The sequence below is a fragment of the Brachypodium distachyon genome, chromosome 3 (genome assembly GCF_000005505.3).
Source record: "Brachypodium distachyon strain Bd21 chromosome 3, Brachypodium_distachyon_v3.0, whole genome shotgun sequence".
Lineage (NCBI taxonomy): Eukaryota > Viridiplantae > Streptophyta > Magnoliopsida > Poales > Poaceae > Brachypodium > Brachypodium distachyon.
The window spans coordinates 35,058,262-35,080,653 of NC_016133.3; the positions used below are offsets into that span (position 1 = coordinate 35,058,262).

Sequence of the window (22,392 nt, forward strand, 5' to 3'; positions counted from 1 at the left end):
TATTTTGTAGAAGGCGAAGTACAACAATGAAGAACCAGATGTCGTAGACTTTTACAAAGAAAGCCACACTAAAAAGGATGGCTCCATGAGTGCAAACACAGCAGCAGCTCATGTAAGTTTCTTCTCTTTTACATAATTATGTTTACAAACAGTTGTCACACCCGACTTAATTTAAATGAAAGAGGCCGCTGCTTCTGCATGTGTTCTTCATCGCTGCTGCTACTAATAAATTCATTATTTAATTTTGTTGCTGTGTTGGCACTGCCGTTGCTGCTGCTACTATCTACGGGTTACTTTCTTTGCAGTGCTGCTACTATCTACAAGTTATTTTCTCTGCACTGCTACTGTTGGTACTATCTATTAGTTCATTTCATTGCAGTGCTGCTGCTGTTGTACTTGCATAAAGTAAAAGAGAGGTTTCTGCCGACTTTGGTTAGGTTGATATGAAGACATTTTTTACTTCTAAATGATCTACTTTATTCTGCAGTCTGCTATGCAAGCAAAACAGATGGAGTGTCAATCTGATGGTGCAACGTCCAAAAGTGACACTCAAATTGTGGCAGAAGTTCTGAGGGAAACGAGCTCGTCAAGCACCTTCCTTGCAAACCTTGGTTTCCCAGCAAGCTTGAGGAGGCCTCCCACTGCTTCAGCAAGGAAAATACAGGAGCTACAAGAAAGGTTGCACACACAAGAGAGGGATGCAGGAGAGGCACAGGAAAGGCAGCAGGAGCAGTTCAGCTCAAGGCTTCAAACACAACAAATGGAGATTGAAGATTTAAGAAGAAGACAACAGGAAGAGCTAGAAGAAATCAGAAAGAAGCATCAAGAAGAAATTGAAAACATGAAAAATAGCCAGCAAGAGAAAAATGGTGCTTTGGAAAAGAAGCAACAAGAAATGGATGCAGTTATGGGATATCTCTTAAGGCAACAGGCTCAAGCTTCAGCAACCTCAAGCGCAATACCAAACCCATAGCCGAAATCTGAGATCAATAGCACTTGATTGTGTGTTCAGATCTGAAATGGTTCTTTTGGGTTGCAGAGTATAGTATTATGCCAGTAGCTATCTTTTGGTTCTTAGGTTGTCTTAATAATAGTACTTCTGTGATGTGAACTTAGTTCAGGTTCTATTTTTCATTGGGTGCAAGTTGTGTTAATTGATGATGGCATCAGACTTGTTGATGCTTTGTGATATTTAATTCAGTGAAAGTATTGTTTGATCTGGATATGAGTTTGCATTATATTAAAAATTACTGTTTTAGATATATGTCATGAAATTACTGCTCTGGATATGAATATGCTGTGAGATCATATTCTATAAATATTTCAGCTATTTGAATTTAAATTGCGATGTAAATCAAATAATCTGAATTTCATACCATGACAGCCAGGAAACGTCACACAAATTGGGATCATACACTTCTGGCATTGTTCTAAAACGTCATGGTCTAATCAAATATATGACACCCAACCATATTTGTGTCATCGAATATTCTCATTCATGACCTAATTTCAACACATCCAAGACGAACATAGAGTGTCACAGACTACTACAATATATGACGCTCTCGGAAACTGTCATGTAATGTGCCAGATTCAGTGACGCCCGAAATGCAAACCGTCATGCCGGAGATTCTGTGACGCTGAATCCATGACGTTCTGCGTGACGCTCGAATACTGTCACCAAGATAATTTCCGTGACGCTTAGAGCACATTACATGACAGAAGTGCACTATCAAAAAAACCCTTTTCCCTTGTAGTGTACGATGCGTAGGGCGTGTTTATTCTTCCTGTCGGTGAGTTTTAGTGATAACCCACGCATTAATACAGGCACCACGCGCTTGCCTGTGCTACCCTCCGTCCTAGTTAAAGTATCTTGAGGCCGGGCCGACTGAGTTCTTCTGCTCCCCTGATCACCACCACTGTTTGGAGTTTGGAGAACTGCTTATTAACGCAGTCTGAGCCGTCCGTGGTTTGTTGAGATGACATCACGACACGAATAACCAATCCATCATGTTAATACCATGATGAGTAGTTCTCATTTACATTTAAGATTGGATCGATCACACTCTCTGATGGTATTGAAATTGATGCAAAATAAAATGGGGTCATGGCGGTCACGCACGCTTCGATCATCTAGCTATAGCACTGCTGACTGCTGTTCATAACGTAGCAGCAGCATATATAGTTTCAGGGTGTGGCTATATCGAAGACGCTTGATTATTAAGCAAAAGGCTGAAATTTCAGTCTAACGCATAGTCGTCGGATTAAGATTTGAGTGGACATCCCACTTTTCTCTCTCTCATGTGTGGCCGTTGGATTAAGATCTGACGGCCAAACTCATCGACTGATTTTTATAATAAAAAAACAGGCGACTTCTCCGCAGCAAACCGATAGTTTTATACTATTGGCAAGCTCTCTGCCCAAGTATAAATAGACACAAATATATAAGTGATATCCGATCCATAATAAGTGAATTTGAGTACAAATTTATACTAATTCAAAAACACTTATTATGAATTGGAGAGAGTATCTGATAGCAGTAATTAGGCAGGTAGAAAATTAACTTTAATATAACCACTCTCACATAATCATGATCCAGATGTAGAGAGAACATGTGCCAAGACCACTAGCGTACTTGAACATGCAAGGGTACGTACGTACTACATAGGGCGTTACATGCATGCTCCAAGCAGCCTCCAACAAGTTTTGACACGTCGTCTAGCTAGATCAAGTCAAATCGATCGATCAATATGTCGGTCGATGCCAAGGCCCAAGGAGATCTAGCAGCCAAACATTATTTATTTCTACTCCATTTCATAGTACGTACGCCCTCGATCGAACTACTCCGTATATAGGTAACCATGCATGCTAATTCATGCAACGGTTAGAGATCGATGCTTCATATGCTGGCATGCATGCATGATCCACGCAACGTCTCAAGTAGAGGAGCAGACGAAGCCGCCGCCGTCCTTGCCGCAGAAGGTGAGGAGGCGGCCGATGTCGGCGTTGACGTTGACGACGACGCCGAGGATGCTGGCCCTGATGGCGAGGCAGAGGCAGACGGCGGCGTCGAGGTCCACGAGCGCCCCCAGCCGCGGGCAGCACAGCTCGTCCTCCGGCGGCACGCCCACGTTCAGCCGGAGCAGGTTCAGCACGCTCGCGCACACCGCCAGCCTCAGCGTGTTCACCGGGCACGTCCCGTTGCTGCTGCCGCCGCCGCCGCTCGTCGGCGGCGGAGGCGGCGGGACGACGCCTGTAGGAGGCGGCGGAGGAGGCGTCGTGGGGGTGCCCGGAGCCTGAGGAGGCGGGACGATGCCTGTAGGAGGCGGAGGGGGCGTCGTGGGGGTGCTCGGAGGAGGAGGAGGCGTCGTGGGAGTGCTCGGTGGTGGCGGGGTCCTTGGATCAGTCCAGGTCGATGGTGGTTCGCAGGACTCCTCCCACTCCCTGCAGCCATGGTGATGGCCGTGGTGCCAGTGCCAGTGCCAGTAGTGGGCGAGGGCGGAGGAGGAGAGGAGGTTCACGACGAGGAACAAGGCGAGAAGCCCGCGTGGCGCCATTCTGCAAGAACAGCTTGAGCTAATTAGCTAGCCAAGTGCGCTGATTAAGGTGCTTCGTTGTGACTACGTATTTATAAGCGAATTTCAGCAACTGTTAAGCTTGTGATCGATCGACACGATCGACGACACTGACTGATCGCGGTAACGGGTAACTGTGTCCGCCACGGGCCGATCGATTTCATCTTTTCCTGCTTGGCTAGCTGGGTAGCAGCGCGTTCCTGCAGCCATTAATTAACGGCCGCTTAGGCTTAGCTACGGGCAGAAACATGCCAACGCTTTGGAGGTGAGAGGCTACAGGGGATGGAGTGATCTTGATTTGGCTAAGTAGGCACCAGCCTGAGAAAATAATCGTGCTTGCTTTGCCGGCATCGCGAGGCCAACAATAGTCACCCTATGCATGCCCACCACGACGGACGCGCCAAGGCCGCGGCCTTTTGTTTGGACCGCGGCCAGGGTGGACGCACGCCCAAGCCGGCCCAGCCTGGCTGTGGTAGCACGGCCTTTTTGTTTGTGGCTTTGTGCCGGGGGAGCAAGGACCAAATCTTGGGCTCGTGGGCCAGGTATGGGTCGGAACACATTCAAATGGGCCATACGCAATGAGCTCTCTCCCTCGCGCTCTCTCTGCGGAAAAACATCGACCTTTTCTTTTGGGAACGATTTAGGAGGAAAAATCGGGACCGATTTAGGGATTTTTTTTTCAACGAGCGATTTAGGGCGTGTACAATGGGGTAACGTTAGGCTTCTCTTAGCGATGTCACATAGGATAAAATCTGACGTGGAAGAGAAAGAAATGAAAAAAAAGTCAAAAGGCTTCTCTTAATTAAGAGATGATCTCTTCACAAGAATGATAAGACAAAGATAAGGCATATTTTCCATTGTATTGGATTTTGCTTTTTTTAACACTTATTTAGTTAATTTTATTCATCTAAGTATTAATTTTAAGATATAACACTAAGAGATAACTCATTGTACAACATGTTTTGTTGTCTTTTCTAATTGACGTGGTACACCTAAGATAAGATAGCCTTATCAACCATTGTACATGCCCTTAGTAATGTTTATACCATGAGAAGAGTAAACACAAAACATGAGGGAGAAAAAGTGGTGCTGCTATTTCTCAATCATCTGATTTTTTTTATCAAAATACATTCAATCTCAGTTGACGTATTACAACCGTTGTACTTAGATGTGAGGTTCATCCCAATCTGTCATTTTCCACTTGCTATCATTGGATTAAGATCCGACTACCAAACACATCAATTAATCTCTAACTAAAAAACAAACGACTTCTCTGTAGCAAAATCGGAGGAAAAAAACACCTTCGCATGGCCACGCCTGCTTCAACTCTTTAAAAAAAAAAAACTAGTACTCCGTCCGGCTTGTACTAGTTGTACTAAATCTGCGACAAGTAATTCCGGCCGGAGGGAATACCAGAATTACAGCAGAAACTAGTGCGCAAACTCAGTAGGTAAGGTGTAGAAAGACAGTGCTTCCTCCAATCGGACGTGCTTGTTTGCCGAACTTATGCATGCATATACGTGGACATGGTATTTTATTCGATCGGACTCAAAACCTTGGGCTCCAGTTGTTTCTGAGAGATAGGACAAGATCTTGGCAGGAGGAGATTGTCATGGTTTGGTTCATTGGTTTTGGAGACATATGTGGCCAGTTCAGCAATGTTACCCATGCATGTTAAGCAACAGTGCAAGGGTTTTAGTTTAATCAATGAATTAAATGGAGACAGAGCAAGACTGTTTCATATGGAATCAGTTATATTATTATATTATAGTACGAGTTTTGCTTGGTACACCACATGATAAATTTGTTAACAAATTCTAAAAATTAAAGCGTTTATTATTGAGAAATGATGTATTAACTCTGTGGTTTCCTTAATGAAACCAGGAGCGTCGCTCCATTCAAACACAGGCGATCGCTAAACATGCTCGATTTCGTGGTACATACGCAATAGATTGGGGCGGAAATTCTAGATCCAGATTTCATGGAGTGTATTGCAGCGGTCAGGGGCCGAGATACACCTGAGAAAAATAAGGCTACAGCCCCAGGTAATTTTTTCGTAACGGGCCAATAAGGAGCATCATCTTGTTCACGCGGGTGCCTGAACGGGAGCGGGAGATGAATAACTATGTTCCATGATTTCGAATCAATAGTTAACTAATAATAGCTTCCATCTCTAATATTTTGTCGCTAGAGAGCATGCACCCAATTGGTTAGTGCTGTTGTTAAGTTGTTTGCATCTCTTTGTTTGTTTTCTGCAATTACAAGGAGCAATGATACACCCATAACACATTTTGCTCTCGAAAAGGACACTCATGTCACATGCATAACTTCGCACATCCACAGCCTTCCTAACCACACGGTAGAACTTACGGATGCCGCTGATAGAAATCCAGGAACGTCTCGAACACACTTAATGTATGTGAAGCACAGCACTAGGATTTGAATCTTCACGAGTCAAGTAGTCATCTTCATATGACTATACCAACTAAGGTCCTAATGGAATTTTTTTATGGAGCTACTAGTATTTAGTTAAATTTTAGAGAAAATTGAAACACGTCGCTCCCACAAAAAAAAGGTACAATAATTAATCCAAACAGGACCTAAGAGGTTGTTTTTCCACATTTGAACATTTGAAGCAACTGAAACGTTGTTCTTTGCCGTGCTTACCAACCTGTCACACTAACCACGAGACTAGCTATTTTATGAAACTTCAATCTTTTGTTCTGCAAGGATCATACCGCATGCTGATTGAATTGTTTTGCTCCATCAATTGGTCCTCTTGCATATCGAGAGATCAAACTAAATTTTTTGTCGGTTTGAAGTACGTACAGTGGATTTCAAAATACGTACATCCAAGAACCCAAGTGATACGGTGGTCCTCTTTGACAAGTTAAAGACCCTGGATGCATTTTAGTTTCTCATGCATGGGGATGTATGTTATGTTGGCCTTGAAATGGTTGCCGAAGGTACTCGGCACGGAAGAGTTCTATGCACCGAACCAGTTTACCCAAAAGTTCAAACTGATGGGAAAAATGAGAGCAATCCATTCTTTTTGGCCTAAACGTGGTTATAAAGTGGCCGGGCTGCAATTTAATTGCGTGAACCGAAGGTGTTGAACTCAACACGTTTTTGTTGGATAATATTGTTGTATTTAGTTCATGCATGCATTAGTATAAGTAGTGAAGGTTGGCGTGCATGTATTTCCTTTGAGTTTAAGTATGCATAGTACTGTAGGATTGCATCATCGTGACGTATGAATGACATGTAGCTGATTAGAAGCTAGTAGTTTACGAGCTGATACGTGTGTATGTATGGCTCGATGAAGATATACGTTGCATGTAAGTAGGAGGATTAGTTAGTCGTTGGAATAGCTATCGTTAAGGCCAAGTCTTTCCAGTCATGGGAATGTGGGATGGCACGGTATAGGCGGATCACGGCGTGGAGTTCGGCCAGTTGAGCTGGTCACGTTGCAGAATAAATAAGAGAAGGAAAGGAAGAAAAGCTGTGAAGTTTGTACAGGCTTAAAAGAATTGTGTACGTGTGTGTTGTGCTTTGCCTTGAGCGCGTGAGTCTGGAGAAAGTACTTCCGGCTCCTGTGTCTTCTCCTACCTCCAACCCTCTCCCGTGTGTCTGTCCGTTGCGTGAACATGAAGAGTTTCATGAAAAAAAAAGAGTTCACTCAAAAGCTAAGCTGATGGGAAAGCAGCGCAATTCACTTCGTTTACCCACGGATTCTACGCTACTTAAAAAACGGTTATCGTAACGTTCGAAAAACCATATCAGTAAAGATCGGGGCCGCCGTTACTAACTTCGTGTTACTGGCGACCGTTAATCAGTAACGGTTACTGATGTATGTATACATCAGTAACGGTCGCGTCGCCCCATCAGTGTCGGTCCGCCGACCGACACTAATACATTTTCGGTATTTAAAAAAATAATTAAAACCATAGGAAATACACATCAAATTATATACAGCACAGCAAATTATATACAGAATGTATCTCATCACAGAAAAATATATCTCATCACAAAAAAATACATATAAAGCCGCATCACATCACATCATTTAAAGCATACAATTGTATATAAGCCGCATCATATAAAGCATATAAAGAATACAAATGTATCTCACTTCACGACATTGATTACAAAGTGTCAAAATTCCATAGAATCATAATTATAAAGTGTCAAAATTTCATGAAAGCATATAAAGAATACAAATGAATCTATTGTCGTGGGTGAACCCTAGACACGACTTGTTCCACGCGTTCGAAGAAGTTCCCACTAGGCTTGATGACCTCATTGTTTATGAGATGGGCGAACTCCCTTTGAATTTTATACACGACCCATTTAGGTCGATGTCCCATTGTCATTCGGGGCCGCCAGTACTCTTCCATCGCCGCAACTAACCCCTTCCACTCAGGCTTGAACATGCTGGCATTCTCCATAAGGATGTGACAGTAGTAGTAGCCACAGAACACACTGCCGGACGGCTGTTGCTGGCAAGGAAACCTGTGGTTGTGGTGAGGCTCGTCTTTATAGCCTTTACCAGCTAGTTTTCCCTTAGTCGCTACTTTCCAGACAGTGTTAATGAGTGATTTGATGGGTTTCCAGAACCTACCTCGAACACTCTTCTTCGGAAGCAGTGAATCGAAGTAGTACACCGCGGACCAAGGCAAACAAATAAGTATTGTCACCAAATGGTCTCTGTTTTCAAAAGAAACAAACTTTAGTATCTAAGGGTGTATAAGAAAGACTGAATTAGAAAAAAAAACGGTTCCATATATAAAATTGAACTTACTCCAAATTAAGGAAGAAGATGATGAAGTCGTCGTCCGCGTATTTCTCGAGACATGCCACCAAGTATTTAGATGCCATGGTTCTTGAGGCATTGTTTTTAGGCTCAAGACCGATGTCACCGTAGTTGAACATCGCGCGGTCTAGAAAGGCTACTTTTTTGACCTCCAATCGCCGCAGTTCTCTTATTTGGTAGGCAGACCACAGCCTTAAAAGGTTGATATCAAGCTTTTGGCGGTTGAAGAGGTGGAACAGTTCGTTGAACTCCACACCAAAGGTGATAGGATGTTTCTGAATGCTCCCAGTTTCTTGGTCAAAGAAGCCATAGTCTCGTGGCATTCTAACATTGATCTGTTGGGCATGCTGTTCAAAACCAGCTGATGCTTGCATGTAGAACTGATGAAACTCTTGCATCTCTCTGGAAATGTCATGTAGGGAATCTTCGGTGACCATCGGTCTTCCAGGATAGTAAAGAAGCACCCGGTCGAACTCCCTAGCCACGAAATAGGATCCGTTTTCAAATCTCTGGCCTTGATATGGGTTCTTGATGAGAATGTCAGGCCTATTGTCCTCCCAGACTCCAGTTATGTCAGGCACATGGTGCATCTCATCTTGAGTGACAGTGGAGGACTCCTTGATGGTCTTGCCGCCGCGCCCCCTCTTTTTATGCCTCCTCGTACTATCCCATGCCTTCTGCTCCTCTGCCTTGTACTTCTCATCGATCTTGCGGCCACCCATGGACTCAGCGGCACCCAAGAGAGAGAAGGTGGGAGGGACGCTTCCAGCCTGTGCCGACCCTGTGGTCTGGCTATCTTTGAGCTGTGCAGGCATCGACATTGCCCACTCTTCATCTCCGCCGGCATCTACAGGAGGAAGTATCCTAGGAGAAAGGCCGAGCGGCGAATGAGAAGTACCTTTCTAGGCGGAGGGAGATGGAGTCATAGAGGGCCAGCGCTGGTTGTAGAGAGATACCAAGCTCCTAGGCCACATAATTCGGTAGTTTGGACAACCGCCTAGGATATCCACGCCTTCCTCCGGAGGTAGCGGGATAGCATAATCCCGATGGTCGTCGACGACGGAGTCCACCATCACACTCACTTGTGCGTCGTTCATGAGAATACCGTGCACCAGTGGCGGTGATTGTCTGGGCATCAGGCGGCCAATGGCGCCTACAGACTTCCCAGGCTTGTCAACGTGGATACGACACTTCACCGGTGCCTGCGCGTAACAAGAAGAAGGCATATGTGTGTAAGATCTTTATTCATGAAGGTAAGGATTGAAAAAGAGTTTCAAAAGATTGCTTACAAGGATGTTGTCGCTCGGACCCTAATCGTTATCCCGGCTGCCCTCGCTTGGGGAAGGTTGGCTAGCGGGGGGGTTGTCCATGCTAGGAGCCGGGCTGTAACCTGGGTTGTAGGTTTCTTTGTCCTCCATACGTGTGTCGGAGGCGGCGCTGCTCTTCAGCGGGGTGCTCTTTTGCGGGGGAAGAGGAGGAAGAGGAGGAGGGAGGTTCCTCAAACCTTCCACTCCTCCCCCGAGTATGGCGCCAAGGGCGGGGTGGTCTTTGGCCAATGCCGACACCAAATGATGGACGGCTTGCACTGCATATTCCCACGACACCTCTTGAGACACGATAGATGCCTGCTCTCGCGCCTCCGCCTTAGCTTGTTCTATTATCTCATAAGAAGTGGGGAGTTTTTTCTGGACCCAGCTTCGCTTCGGAGCAGGCGGAAAATAATCATCCCAGCAGGCCCCTTCGCCTTCTCCTAGAACACGGCCCGTGTGCTCCGCCTTTTGCAAGCCGGCGGTCACAGCCGACTCCCACCTCTTGCTCTGCACGGAGTTGTCGGAGGTTTCTGACCTCTTGCTCTCCTCCCATTTGTGGGCATTTTCCTGTTATCATATAAGACAGGATATGAGTCTATATGGATCAGGAGTGTCATAATTAACGTCGAAAACAACTAAATGCACGTGAATCCTTACCGTAAAATTTTTAACAGGCGGCTGCATTGGCTCAATGCCCGTCCACTGCTCGGGTGTCATGTGCTGACGTGCATATTCTCTAGCACGTTGGTCCTCCAGCATGTCATGCACTGGAGGCACCCTGCCTGCCGCCTCGAGAATTCGGTCCTGCTTGCGCCAAACCTTTTTCTTCCCCTCTTTCCTTGCACTCCCTAGCCTGTGGTTCAAGGGCTTCCTTAAGCGCAGCGCCCTCATGCGTTCACTCTTCGCAATGAAGGCAGGGTCAGACGATTCGTTCTTCAACTTTTCCCATTCGGCCTCATCAGTTACCGACGGCCATTTCTTCTTGATTATCTCGTACGGTTTGTCCATCCACCTTCTAGCGGTGGTTTTCTAATTAGCAAGTCCATTGCGGACTGCTATGTTGACGGCCGCTAGGAATCGCTCGCGCCACTCGTCGGTGACTTGGAACCTCCTTGCAACGTCCGCGATGCACGTTTCTCTAACGACTTGGGAGATGTCACCCCACTCGTCGATGATCTTGCAATACTTGCGTGCAACGGCTCCACAGGTCGTTGTGAAGCCTTCTGTGCCCTCTCAGGCGACTCCGGGCGGCCTCTCTCAGAGTGCCGGGTGACCACGTAACAGAACTCCTTCAAGTTGTGGCTCCCCCTCGGCGTCTTCTTCCTTGGCTTCTTAGCGGGAGTTTCAGAAGGTTGCGGGTTACTCTCGTTGTTGCGCTCTTCTGAACTCTTCTGAACTAGAGGGGCCTGAGCCAGAGCTGGCAATTTGCTCTCCCGATGAAGACTCTTCATCGACACGATCTACCTCCTCCCGATCAAGAACTGGGTTCTGGCTACTCTTGTCCATTTCGTACCTATGCCATCAAAACCATCAAATATGTATCGGCCAAAAATTTCGGCATGACCTATGCTAAAAAACTAGCAAATTTTCTCTACTAGGAGCTCGAAACCTGCATAAAAAACCCACCCGCATATGTACCCCCTCGGCACGATGGCCGGCCCCTTCTCGAATGACCCGACACGATGGTCAGGCCCACAATTCATTACTCATGTGTATATAGCATATAAAAAATCATGTATATAATGCATATACTCATGTGTGCCCATCTAACTCAATTATCCACTACGACAAACTACAAATCATGCTCTTATAAATCAGCAAGCTAACACTTGTATACATATGACAGCAACATATAAACAGCAACAAACAATATATATGACAGCATCATATAAAGAACCTAATTATATAGCAGCAGCAGTAAACAACATGTTAAGGTGGCACAGAATCTGCAATAAGGCTAAACAATATAAACAATATAAACAATAAGCAGTAAACTCAATTATATAGCTACATAATTCAAACCTTAACAGTGAACAAATTCAAATCATGCTCTTTAATTATCAAATTAACAGTGAACAAATTCAATTATTAAATTAATAGTGAACTAAATTATATAGCTAGATAATTCAAATCATGCTCTTTAATTCAAACCCTAACAGTGAACTAAATTATTAGAATCCTAACCCTAATCCTAACCCTAAATTAACAGCAGAGAAGTAGGCAGAGAAGGCAGAGGAGGTGCGCACCTGTGGGAGGACGGAGACGAGGCGGGCTCGGTGAGGAGGGAGACGGCGGCGGGGGCGTCAGGCTGGGCGAGGAGGAAGACGACGCGGGCTCAGTGAGGAGGAAGACGACGCGGTGGGGGCTCGGTGAGGAGGGAGACGGCGGCGGGGGCGTCGGGCTTGGCGGAGGCGGCGGCCGGAGGGGCGCGTCGGGTCGGGGGCGTCTGGCTCGGGCGCTCGACGCGGGGCGGCTGGCTCGACGAGGACGAGGAGGAAGACGACGCGGGGCGGTGGGCTTGGCGAGGAGGAAGACGATGCGGGGTGGCGGCGCTCGACGCGGGGTGGCGGGCTCGGGGTTGACGACGGCGGTGGCAGAAAAAACCGGCAGGGCTTTGCCTCTCGTAGGGTTTTGCCCACTGCTGGTCTGCGAGGTTACGCGACGCGCAGGCGAGGAAAGTGACGGGCTAGGGTTCGGCCGCTCGCTTTTATATGCGGAAGCACATCAGTGGCGGTCGGGTAACCCCGCGACCGTTACTGATGATCACCCACACATTAGTAACGGGCGGGAGGTTTCGCAACCGTTACTGATGTGCTCACATCAGTAACGGGCGGCAGAGCGACCGACCGTTACTGATGTGCTTGTTGCCTTTTGCATTTCCCTGGACAAGAGCTTTTCTCTAGTATTTGTGCTACATTAAATTCAAAAAATTCATCACACACATAATTTCACTTATAGTACAAAGTTTGCATTAAGATTTCTCTAGTACAAAATTCACACACACATAATTTCATCACATAATTCATGCATTTTTCTAGTACAAATTTTACAATGTGACTACTAGTGCTTCTCCTTCCTTCGGTAAGTCATAACTTAACTCCTCGCAGAACTACTTCTGAGGTAGGGTTTTTGTGGTATTTTCTCGCTGTCGCTCGCATCACTTCTTCTTTTCCCTCTCCTTTTCCTCGTTAATATCGTGCGTTCCGCTTCTTCGTCTTCTGCAGCGGTCGTCGGATCATGGAAACCTTCGTAGTCTTCTTGTGAAGTAACTCCGTCCACTCCAACAATGCTTCTTTTACCTCTTCTTACTACGACGCGGCCTTTATTTGCTGGGTCGTCTATGTAGAAAACCTGCTTGCATTGTTTAGCAAAGACCCATGGTTTCTCTCTTGTCGGGATTTTTCTCACGTCAACTTGTTCACGAGGGATCTCAGGAGGTAGCACCATCGTCGTGAACCTGTGACTTTCTTCTTTGTCACCTTTGGTCCATCTTACACGGAACATTGGGATCTTTGTGATCGAGTACTCCAATTCCCAGATCTCCTCGATAATGCCGAAGAACGTTTTGGTTTTGCAGTTGTCGTCGGTCGCGGTCTCAAAAGTCATGACTACACCACTATTTTGATACGTGCTTTTACGGTCCTGAGACGCGGTGTAGAATTTATAGCCGTTGATCGCATATGACTGCCAAGTAGAGACGTGGAAAGCAGGTTGCCGTGACAAACATGCAACTGTCTCTTCTGCTACATTGGTCGTCTCCCTGCCATACCAATAATTTTTCAGCCACGCTGCGAATGTTTTATTGTGCTCCCAGTGGATCCAGACTTCTCCTCTTTTAGGGTTTTCATTTCGCAGTTGTTCCATGTGCATTTCCTGATAAGGCCGGCAGCAACCGACAGTTTGCAACACAACCAAATGTGCTCTTTCAAAGTCCGCTTCCCTTCCTCTTCCATAGACATTAAGGTATGTATGTCCAAGGCCACCTTCGCCATAGAGCTTGCCCTTGTGCCGTGATTCGGGAACACCTATTGATTTCTGATCGGCCAACCAATCCGTGCAGAACTCGATGCACTCTTCTGCCCTAAAGCCTTCCACGATGCTACCTTCCGGACGTGATCTGTTACGAACGTACCGCTTCAGAACCCCGTTGTATCGTTCAGGGCCTACATGTTATGCAGGAACGAGGGCCCTAGGGACAGGATCTCATCGCATATGTGGATCATTAGATGGACCATGATATCGAAGAATGATGGAGGGAAGAACATCTCGAGCTCGCACAGAATCTATATCATACTATCCTTCAGTATCTGGCATCGTCTAACGGTGATTGACTTCTGCGAGATGCTGTCAAAGAAGTCAGAAAGCTTCATGATTGTCTCCCTTACGTGCGGCTCCATGATACCTCTGATTGCGACTAAAAGTAACTGAGTGAGTATGACATGGTTGTCGTGAGACTTCATGCCAGATATCTTGTGACTCTTCATGTCAACTAGATGCTTGATGCTCGACGAGTAGTTCGATGGGACTGGCACATCCTATGCAACTCGTCTTTGTACGGGTTGTAACCATTCTTGTCGGCTGCCGACACTTGATCTTTGCCCCACAACTCTTTCCTGATAGACATGAGTTCCAGGTCCTTCCGTGCGTTGGGTCCATCTTTCGTCTTCTCTGGAATGTTCATCAGCAACCCCAGCACGCTGTCGCATACATTTTTCTCCACGTGCATGACATCTGCTGTGGCGGCATTCTAAATGTGCCCAGTACTCCAGGTCCCAGAATACGGACCTCCTTTTCCACACGACGCCTTCAGGTTCCTTATATTTCTTCGCAGCAATCTTTCTGGGGACAACCTCAAGATCGTTCACAATTTCGAGGATTTGCATACCAGACTTCTCCTTCGGCGCTGTCCCGTGCTCCGTCTTCCCATTGAACATTTCCTTGTCATCTCTCCAAGGGTTTTTAGCATCGAACCACTTTCGGTGGTCCATGTACACAATTTTGGATGAAGCGGGCAACTTCTCCGATGTCGTGTTTTCCCCGCACTTTGTACAGGCCTTGTAGACATGTGTCATCTTACATGAAGTATTTCCATTCGCGGGATAGTCATGCACGCAGGTCAGAAGCGCTGCTCTCATCGTGAAGTACTCCCTCCTGTTTGCGTCCCAAACCACTCTGCCAGGGTTCCAAAGCTGCTTCAGCTCATCCTTCACTAGCTGCAGATACACATTTAGGTCAGCTCCCGGCTGCTTTGGACCCTGTATGAGCATGCACATGTGGATATACTTTCTCTTCAGGATTAACCATGGAGGAAGGTTGTAGACAAACAAGATCACTGGCCATGTGCTGTGCTTGTTGTTCATGTTTTCGAAAGGATTTATCCCGTCAGTGATAAGACCGAGCCTCAGGTTTTTGGGCTCTGCCCCAAAATCCGGAAATGCCGTGTCGAAGTTCCTCCACTGAGTCCCATCGGCAGGATGTCTTAGGACCCCAGGTTCATCCACACAGTAGTGTCCGTCAGGATCGAATGCAGCCTGCACCGGATTGTGATGGACGAGATACCTCGCGTCATTAACGTTCTGCATCCAACGTTCAACTCGGCCACCTGTCGTAAGATACCAGACAGTCTTTGCCGGCCTGCCCTTCATCACTTCTTCCCCATCGTCTTCGCCAGCTCTGGCGTTTTTCTTCTTGTACCTCGATGCACCGCATCTGTGGCAGCTCTCATGGTTCTCATACCCTCCAATGTATACCATGCAGTCGTTTGAACATGAATGATGTTTCACGCAATCCAATCCGAGTGGGCATGTAATCTTCTTCGCCTCGTATGTGCTCTTGGGCAACTTGTTTGGCTGTGGAAAAACCGAAGCAAGGTAACTGAACAAGCCCGTGAAGCCCTTGTCTGACCAGCATGATGCTGCCTTCAGTCTCAAAAGTTCGAGCGTCACTTCGAGCACGTTGTTTTCTTTGCTAGCTCCATCATACAAGGGTGTGTTTGCGTCCTCCAGCATTTTTTTGAACTGAGCAGACTCTGCCTCATCTTCGGGGTCTTCCAACTGGTCCCGTAGGTACGGGTCATCTAGCATCTCGGCAATCCTGCCATGTGGAGCTCCTTCACCTTCCACATTAGCCTCCTCATCGACCCTTGTTTCTTCCTCGGAATCATACGCCAGATCATACCGCAGGACATCATCATCTTCGCTACCGCTACCGACATCAACCGCATCCTCCCCGTGACAAGTCCAGCGAGAATAGCCTTCCACAAAACCCGATGCCATCACGTGCATCTGAACATCTTCAGGCTTCATCATGCATGTGTTTCCACATTTGCGACATGGACAGCGCATCATCAAAAGTCCTTTTCGTTCCATATCACCTTTCGCGACTCCAAAAAAGACCGTCCATTCGGTTATCCATCGAGCATTGATTTTTTCCTTGGCATACATCCAAGAACGGTTCTTCGATCTACAACACAATACATAAGAAAATAAACAAAACAAAATAGTTAGCCTAATCATTGACAAGGAGATTAAGGTGTTAATTAACCGAAGCTAACTAATAATTTGAAATTATAGACATTCAAAATTATAAACACTCGGAGAGAAATTGGAGGCTGGGGAGAAAGATCGGGAGGGAGAGAGAGCCCGCAAGTGAGAGGGAAGCTCCGGGCGACGACGAGGAGGCCGCATTTTGGCCGACGACCGAAGTTTAAAATTTTGAAATTGGAAAACTTCGGAGAGAAATTGGAGGCCGGTGAGAGAGATCGGGAGGGAGAGAGAGCTCGCAAGTGAGAGAAATGCTTAGGGCTCGAAAAATGGAGCTCACTGGCCGCTGCCGGCCGGAGCTTCAAAAATGGAGCTGGTCGGAGTCCGGTGGCCGAATATGGAGATGGAGGCCGGCCGGGGAAGAGAGGAAGAAGGGAGAGGGAGGGAGGGGATACCTGCTGCCGGTCCCGTCGGCCGCCATGGGGAAATTCGGCAGGGCTCCGCCGGATTTGGAGGAGAAGGGCCGCAGCTGGTCTCGGTGAAGACGCGCAGCACGACCAGCTGCGGCTCTGTGCAGTGCAATTAAACGGCGACGCTCATCAGTGTCGGTCGCGACATGGCCGACCGTTACTGATAACAGGGGCGACATCAGTGACGGTCGCTAAACACCAGCCCGTTATAGATGAACCATACATCAGTAACGGTCGGGCCACAAACGACCGTTACTGATATGCTCTGTTCATTAGTGGCGGGCGCGTCGGGTCGACCGACGGTCGACACGTAAGCGACCGCCACTGATGTCTCTCGCGAGGTATGATGGTTCATCAGTGGCAGTCGTCTCGCGCGACCGCCAGTGATGTATGGTTGGGTGGGGACGGGCAGACCCCGCTCTGTTCATCAGTAACGGTCACGGCCGCGACCGACACTGATGTTATTCATCAGTAACGGTCGCGCCGGACCCGTTACTAATGTGCCGTTACATATAGACCATTTTGTAGTAGTGCTACCTCGACACTCCAGTAGTGCGACTCCAAAAAGTCTTCATGTTTAGGGAAACAGTAAGAGAATATCATACTGAAATCAAATTAAAGCTTCACTAAAGGATGTACGTACAGCAATGTGGTCCTGTTGAGCGAAGTTAGAAAAAACTATGGGAGCGCCTATGTCTCAGTCGACTGAGAAACACTTGTTTCTCAGTCGATGAGTCTTGAAGGGAGTCCATCGATATTTACAGCGCTTTGTTCCTTCACGTGAGTGTATTTTTTTTTGGGGGGCTGACTGTGTGCCTTTTTTAGGATTGATGAGCTGGGCTACGTATGGGCTGAATTGGCCACAAATAAAATCTTAGACATGATTTTTTCAAACGTGCACATTGAAATGATTTGTATTGCACATGAATGGAATATGAAACTTCCTCTAAAAAAATGAATGGAACATGAAACTTTCCAAAAATATTATTTATAGAAGACATGTTCACCGTTCATGATAGCCTGAATCATGTTTGTGTTCTTGGGTATCATGCATGGTTGTCGTAGAAAGCAAAAAAAAACATTTGTTGCATAGCCCAATTCCTCGGTCCATTTGTTCCCTTTGTGTTTCATTTGATATGGAAAAACTGATATGGAGACGATTTATGACCCGTACATAGCAAATATTTGTTCTGGGAAAATGAAACACTTGTTTTGAAAATAAATAGAAGGCAAACATCTACCATTTTTTTCCATCAATCTGATCAGGGGCAATCAATTAATTAATTTCCGCAAAGAAAAATTATCAAAAGACATTATGCAGACCACTTTAATCAAAAACACATGCGCAAGACCAGCCTTGCCTTTCCATTAAAAAAACTTCTTGTTGTTCTATGGTTTTCCTCATAAATTGGGTGTGTCTAGGCTAAATTCTCTGAGATATAAGAAAAACACTTAAATCTTAGTCATGTGCAACTCATACACACAAAACTCAATTGCACATAATGAGTTTTAATGTGCACCTCATCTCCTAAAACAAAACAAAAATTGCACAGCATGAGAGATCATGCGCAACTAAAAAAAATCAATTGCACATCACGAGTCTTAATGTGCAACTCATCTCCTAAAAAAATGAAATTGTACATCATGAAAGGTCGTGTGCAACCAAATTAAAAAAAATCATTTGCAACTCATTCCCTAAAACAACTAAATTACACAACATGAGAGATCTTGTGCAACTAAATTAAACAAACTCAGTTGCACATCACGAGTTTTAATGTGCAACTCATACTCTAAAACAACTAAATTACACAGCACGAGAGATCATGCCTAACTAAAAAAAATCAATTGCACATCACGAGTCTTAATGTGCAACTCATCTCCTAAAACAACTAAATTGTACATCATGAGAGATCATGCGAACTAAATTAAAAAAACTCAGTTGCACACCATGAGTCTTAAGGTGCAACTCACCGCTAAAACAAATAAATTTCATATTAGGAGAGATGATGTGCAACTCACAAAAAAAAATCAGTTGCACATCAAGTGCTTTAATGTGCAACTCACCCTAAAAAATTAATAAGTTACACAACTAGAGAGGTGATGTGCAACTAATCCAAAACAAACCATTTATCGGACTTATGCTAGACCTATTTCTTGAATAGTGTATATTTTTGCAAAATCTATAGAAAGTTCATCTACTTGACAGACAACAATAACACACAAAATGGGAGAACTAGAAAAATAAGTTGTTTCTTCTTTAATATTTTTTAAACAAGTGAAATTAGTGAAGCTGAACATATTTATAACCATTGTTGCAAAAAAAAGCTATGGCTTGGCTATATTGGTTTCTGCAACTTAAGCAAGCTGTCGTCCACAAAAGAATACAAAAGGAAAGAACTTTGCCCAATAGAGGCACTAGTGTGGGTCCACGAAACGCTAAAAAGAAAAAAAAAACTAAAAAGCCCACACATAGAGACGACAGATGCACATTGATGGTAAAAAAGCCCACGAACCTAAAAAAAAAGAGCAAGCAAAAAGGCCCCAGCCACATGCCAGCCCATCTCGGATGGCCTGCTCGAATGACTGCAACCGGCCACGCCATACTAAATTCCTAAGGGAGATCAACGTAAATAACACCTTGGGTGCACAAATCTTAACACACAAATCAACAGTCCATAACGTCGAGAAATGGCAAAATCACCCTAAAAACATCCTTTGCCCCGTTGCACATATTGATGCATGGTGTGCAACTTGCGTCCTCTTCGACCATACTAACTTGCACATAGAAAACCAAAAAAGTCCTTTTGGTAAGTTGGACATGTTGATACATGTTGTGCACCTCGGTTATTTTGGACCATACTAAGTTACCCATGCAGGGCACACAATGTGCAAGTCGTACATGGAAAATAGAAAAAGGGTCAACTCGTCAAACCAAAAAAACTCACTGCCCACTAACACAGCCTTGAAAACAGTGCCATACTTTGCAGCTAAAAAGTACACAATATCGTCAGCCTTCAACTTGTGGGTCTTTGCAAAAAGTTTTCAGTAAGCGCCGCATAGCAAAGTGTCGTCGTTCCCAATTTGGATGTGCAAGTCATACTTGAACTCATGGCAGTCCATGACAACAAGAAAATTCTCAGCGAAATCGTTGAGGCGATCCCTGAAGAACCGAGGGACAACCTGCTTAACAAAAACATTGGATTTTTTTTAAAACATCCAAATTAAAAATAGTGGAGGCACAACAATTTCATTACCACAAACTTGGCACACCCTTCAACCATGGGGATTGTGAAGGCTGAATGACAAACATCAGTGCATTTGCACAGTACATTGCACTCATTGCAACGACGAGCCATGATCAGTACATAGAAAACACCCAAAGTTAATGAAAAACGGTTGCAAAGCCCAATACAAAAATGAGACACCCTGTCACTAGGTGCATGACAACATGTTGAACCTATCTACAAACCTAAAAATCATACAGTAAATGACCATCTTGAAATGCTATACATTGATGAAAACAAAATAAACATGCTCACTGCTATCATGTTATAGAAAATAAAATCAACATAAGTTGATGTGTTAATTCCTAAAGTTTGTGGACAGTGGACTAGAGCAAATATGCAAGGCATTCACCCCAGAAAAAACCGATAAAAACACTACCTCCCTCCCGAGTGACATGGCCAGCATACAAAATTTGCATCAAAAACGGATACATCTAACAGCACAAAAGAAAACTTTCCGGCCGCCAGACACCCATCCTGCCGCCTCCCCTCCCGACCTCTGGTCTCTCCAGAAGAATAACGATCGGTGGAACAACTCTCGTCGTGCTCCCTCCCATCACTCTATCGTGAAGCCCAAAAGCCCACAAGCGTGAATGACAACCTCAGCCCAACAACAACCCACAGCGAGACAACACACAAAAAAAAGAAAACGCACCAATCTCCGTGCAAACAAACAGATGGACGGTCCGTACGCGTCGACTGAGAAATACTTTTCTCAGACGCCTGATCAATAGCAAATTCGAAAAACTATATAATGCATATGAAGTAGTTAAACAAGGAACTAGATCCGCAAATAAATTTACACGCCACATGACACTAGTAACTGGATGCACGATGCCTATAGATCCGCATGTGCCTAAGCTAGCAAGCAAACAGAAAAAGGGAACATACACATAACGTGCAAACGGAATATATAACGCAAGGCCGGCCAACACGGTTCAAGTGGCCAGTCACGGATCCATGGCTCCATGCACGTCCAAATCGAAGGAACATACAATTAACGGTACCATTAATACTATCAAAATGCCGGCGGCTGATCCCAGCCGGCCGCCAGCTCGGAGAGTCACATGCCATCTCTCTCAATGCAAGTCCTCCAGAAGGCCATAGCCGCTATAAATACCACTCGCCATGCACACACTCACTCACACCACCACACAACACAAGCACAAGCACAAGCAGCTAGCTAGCCTGCAGCTCGATCACACTAGCTAGCACTTTTGCTCTCGATCAGTAGTAGCATCATCATCTTCCATGGCAATGGCACCGAGAGCGGCGCTCCTCCTGGCCATGGCGCTGACGGTTCTGGCGTCGACGGCGAGCGCGCACGGTGGGTACGGCCACGGGACGTGCCCCAAGGACGGGCTGAAGCTGAAGGCGTGCGTGGACGTGCTGGGCCTGCTCAAGGTGAAGGTGAACGTGCCGCGGTACGAGCCCTGCTGCTCGCTGCTCGACGGGCTCGTGGGCCTCGACGCCGCGCTCTGCCTCTGCACCAGGCTCACCGCCGACGTGCTCGGCCTAGTCCAGCTCGACCTCCCCATCGACCTCCGCCTCCTCCTCAACAACTGCGGCAAGGTCTGCCCCGACGACTTCCGGTGCCCCGGCCACTACTAGAAGCACATCATCAGCCACTGCGTGGAGTTTGATGAACAAGCGCGTTTCGATTGCGCGGTGATGTTGTTTTGGTTTTAATTGTGATTTGTAAACTTGTTTGCATGTTTTTGTTGTTGTTTTGGAGCGCGCTGCGCATATGTATTTCTTACTTTCACGTCATATGTTAAGTTACATTTTGTTTTCCGAATGAAATATGCAATATCGAGTACTTTCGTGACACTGAGAATACCTTGGCAGTTTAGAATAGCTCGCATATACTCGGATACACACAACCATATACCGTTATCAAAATTATGTCAAACGTCAAGGCTAACTCATTAATAAAAGCAGAAAACCCGGAACCCAATATATAGTCTGCTGACAAGACATTTCCAAACTCTTACACAAACCTGTCACCGCTGCCGAAAATCCAATGAGCATGGCACTCAAGGACATGACCTTCTAGAAGGAATCACTGCTTGTATGCCGGTGTTGTCGAGTTTAACCAATAGGTTAAAACTTGGGGTTATCACCCCAAAAGCAAACTTTTGAGCCAACACCTTGAACAAGAGTATGACATACGTACACTAAATCTGCTTGATCCAGCCAGAAAGGCTAGATCATGAGTTTTCACACAGACGAACCTGCATACTCATTTGCCACTTTTGAGTGTTTGTTGACATAGAGCATCGTGTTAATCGACTTCCGACACGCAGGGCCCTTGGCCCGCTCGCATTGATGGTGCAATCATCAAAAGTAGATTGAGGCCACAACACCCATATTTACCACCGAACACTTTGGAAGAGTCTAGACCAGCTCGGCAGCAAGAGGGGTACCGACATATTGGGAGCCCGGTGGGAAGAGGATG

General features: G+C 45.9%; 2 protein-coding genes across 2 annotated transcripts; one reads left to right on the forward strand and one right to left on the reverse strand.

Annotated features, from left to right (window-relative positions):
- Window positions 1-2,936: 2,936 nt before the first annotated feature.
- LOC100823177 (pEARLI1-like lipid transfer protein 3) lies at window positions 2,937-3,557 on the reverse strand. Its single transcript, XM_003572008.3, has one exon. It carries the CDS (start codon window positions 3,555-3,557, stop codon window positions 2,937-2,939), a length of 621 nt encoding a protein of 206 aa, XP_003572056.1.
- A 17,527-nt stretch (window positions 3,558-21,084) lies between these two features.
- On the forward strand, window positions 21,085-21,764 carry LOC100823483 (cortical cell-delineating protein). Its single transcript, XM_003572009.4, has one exon. It carries the CDS (start codon window positions 21,186-21,188, stop codon window positions 21,543-21,545), a length of 360 nt encoding a protein of 119 aa, XP_003572057.2. The 5' UTR covers window positions 21,085-21,185; the 3' UTR covers window positions 21,546-21,764.
- Window positions 21,765-22,392: the final 628 nt, after the last annotated feature.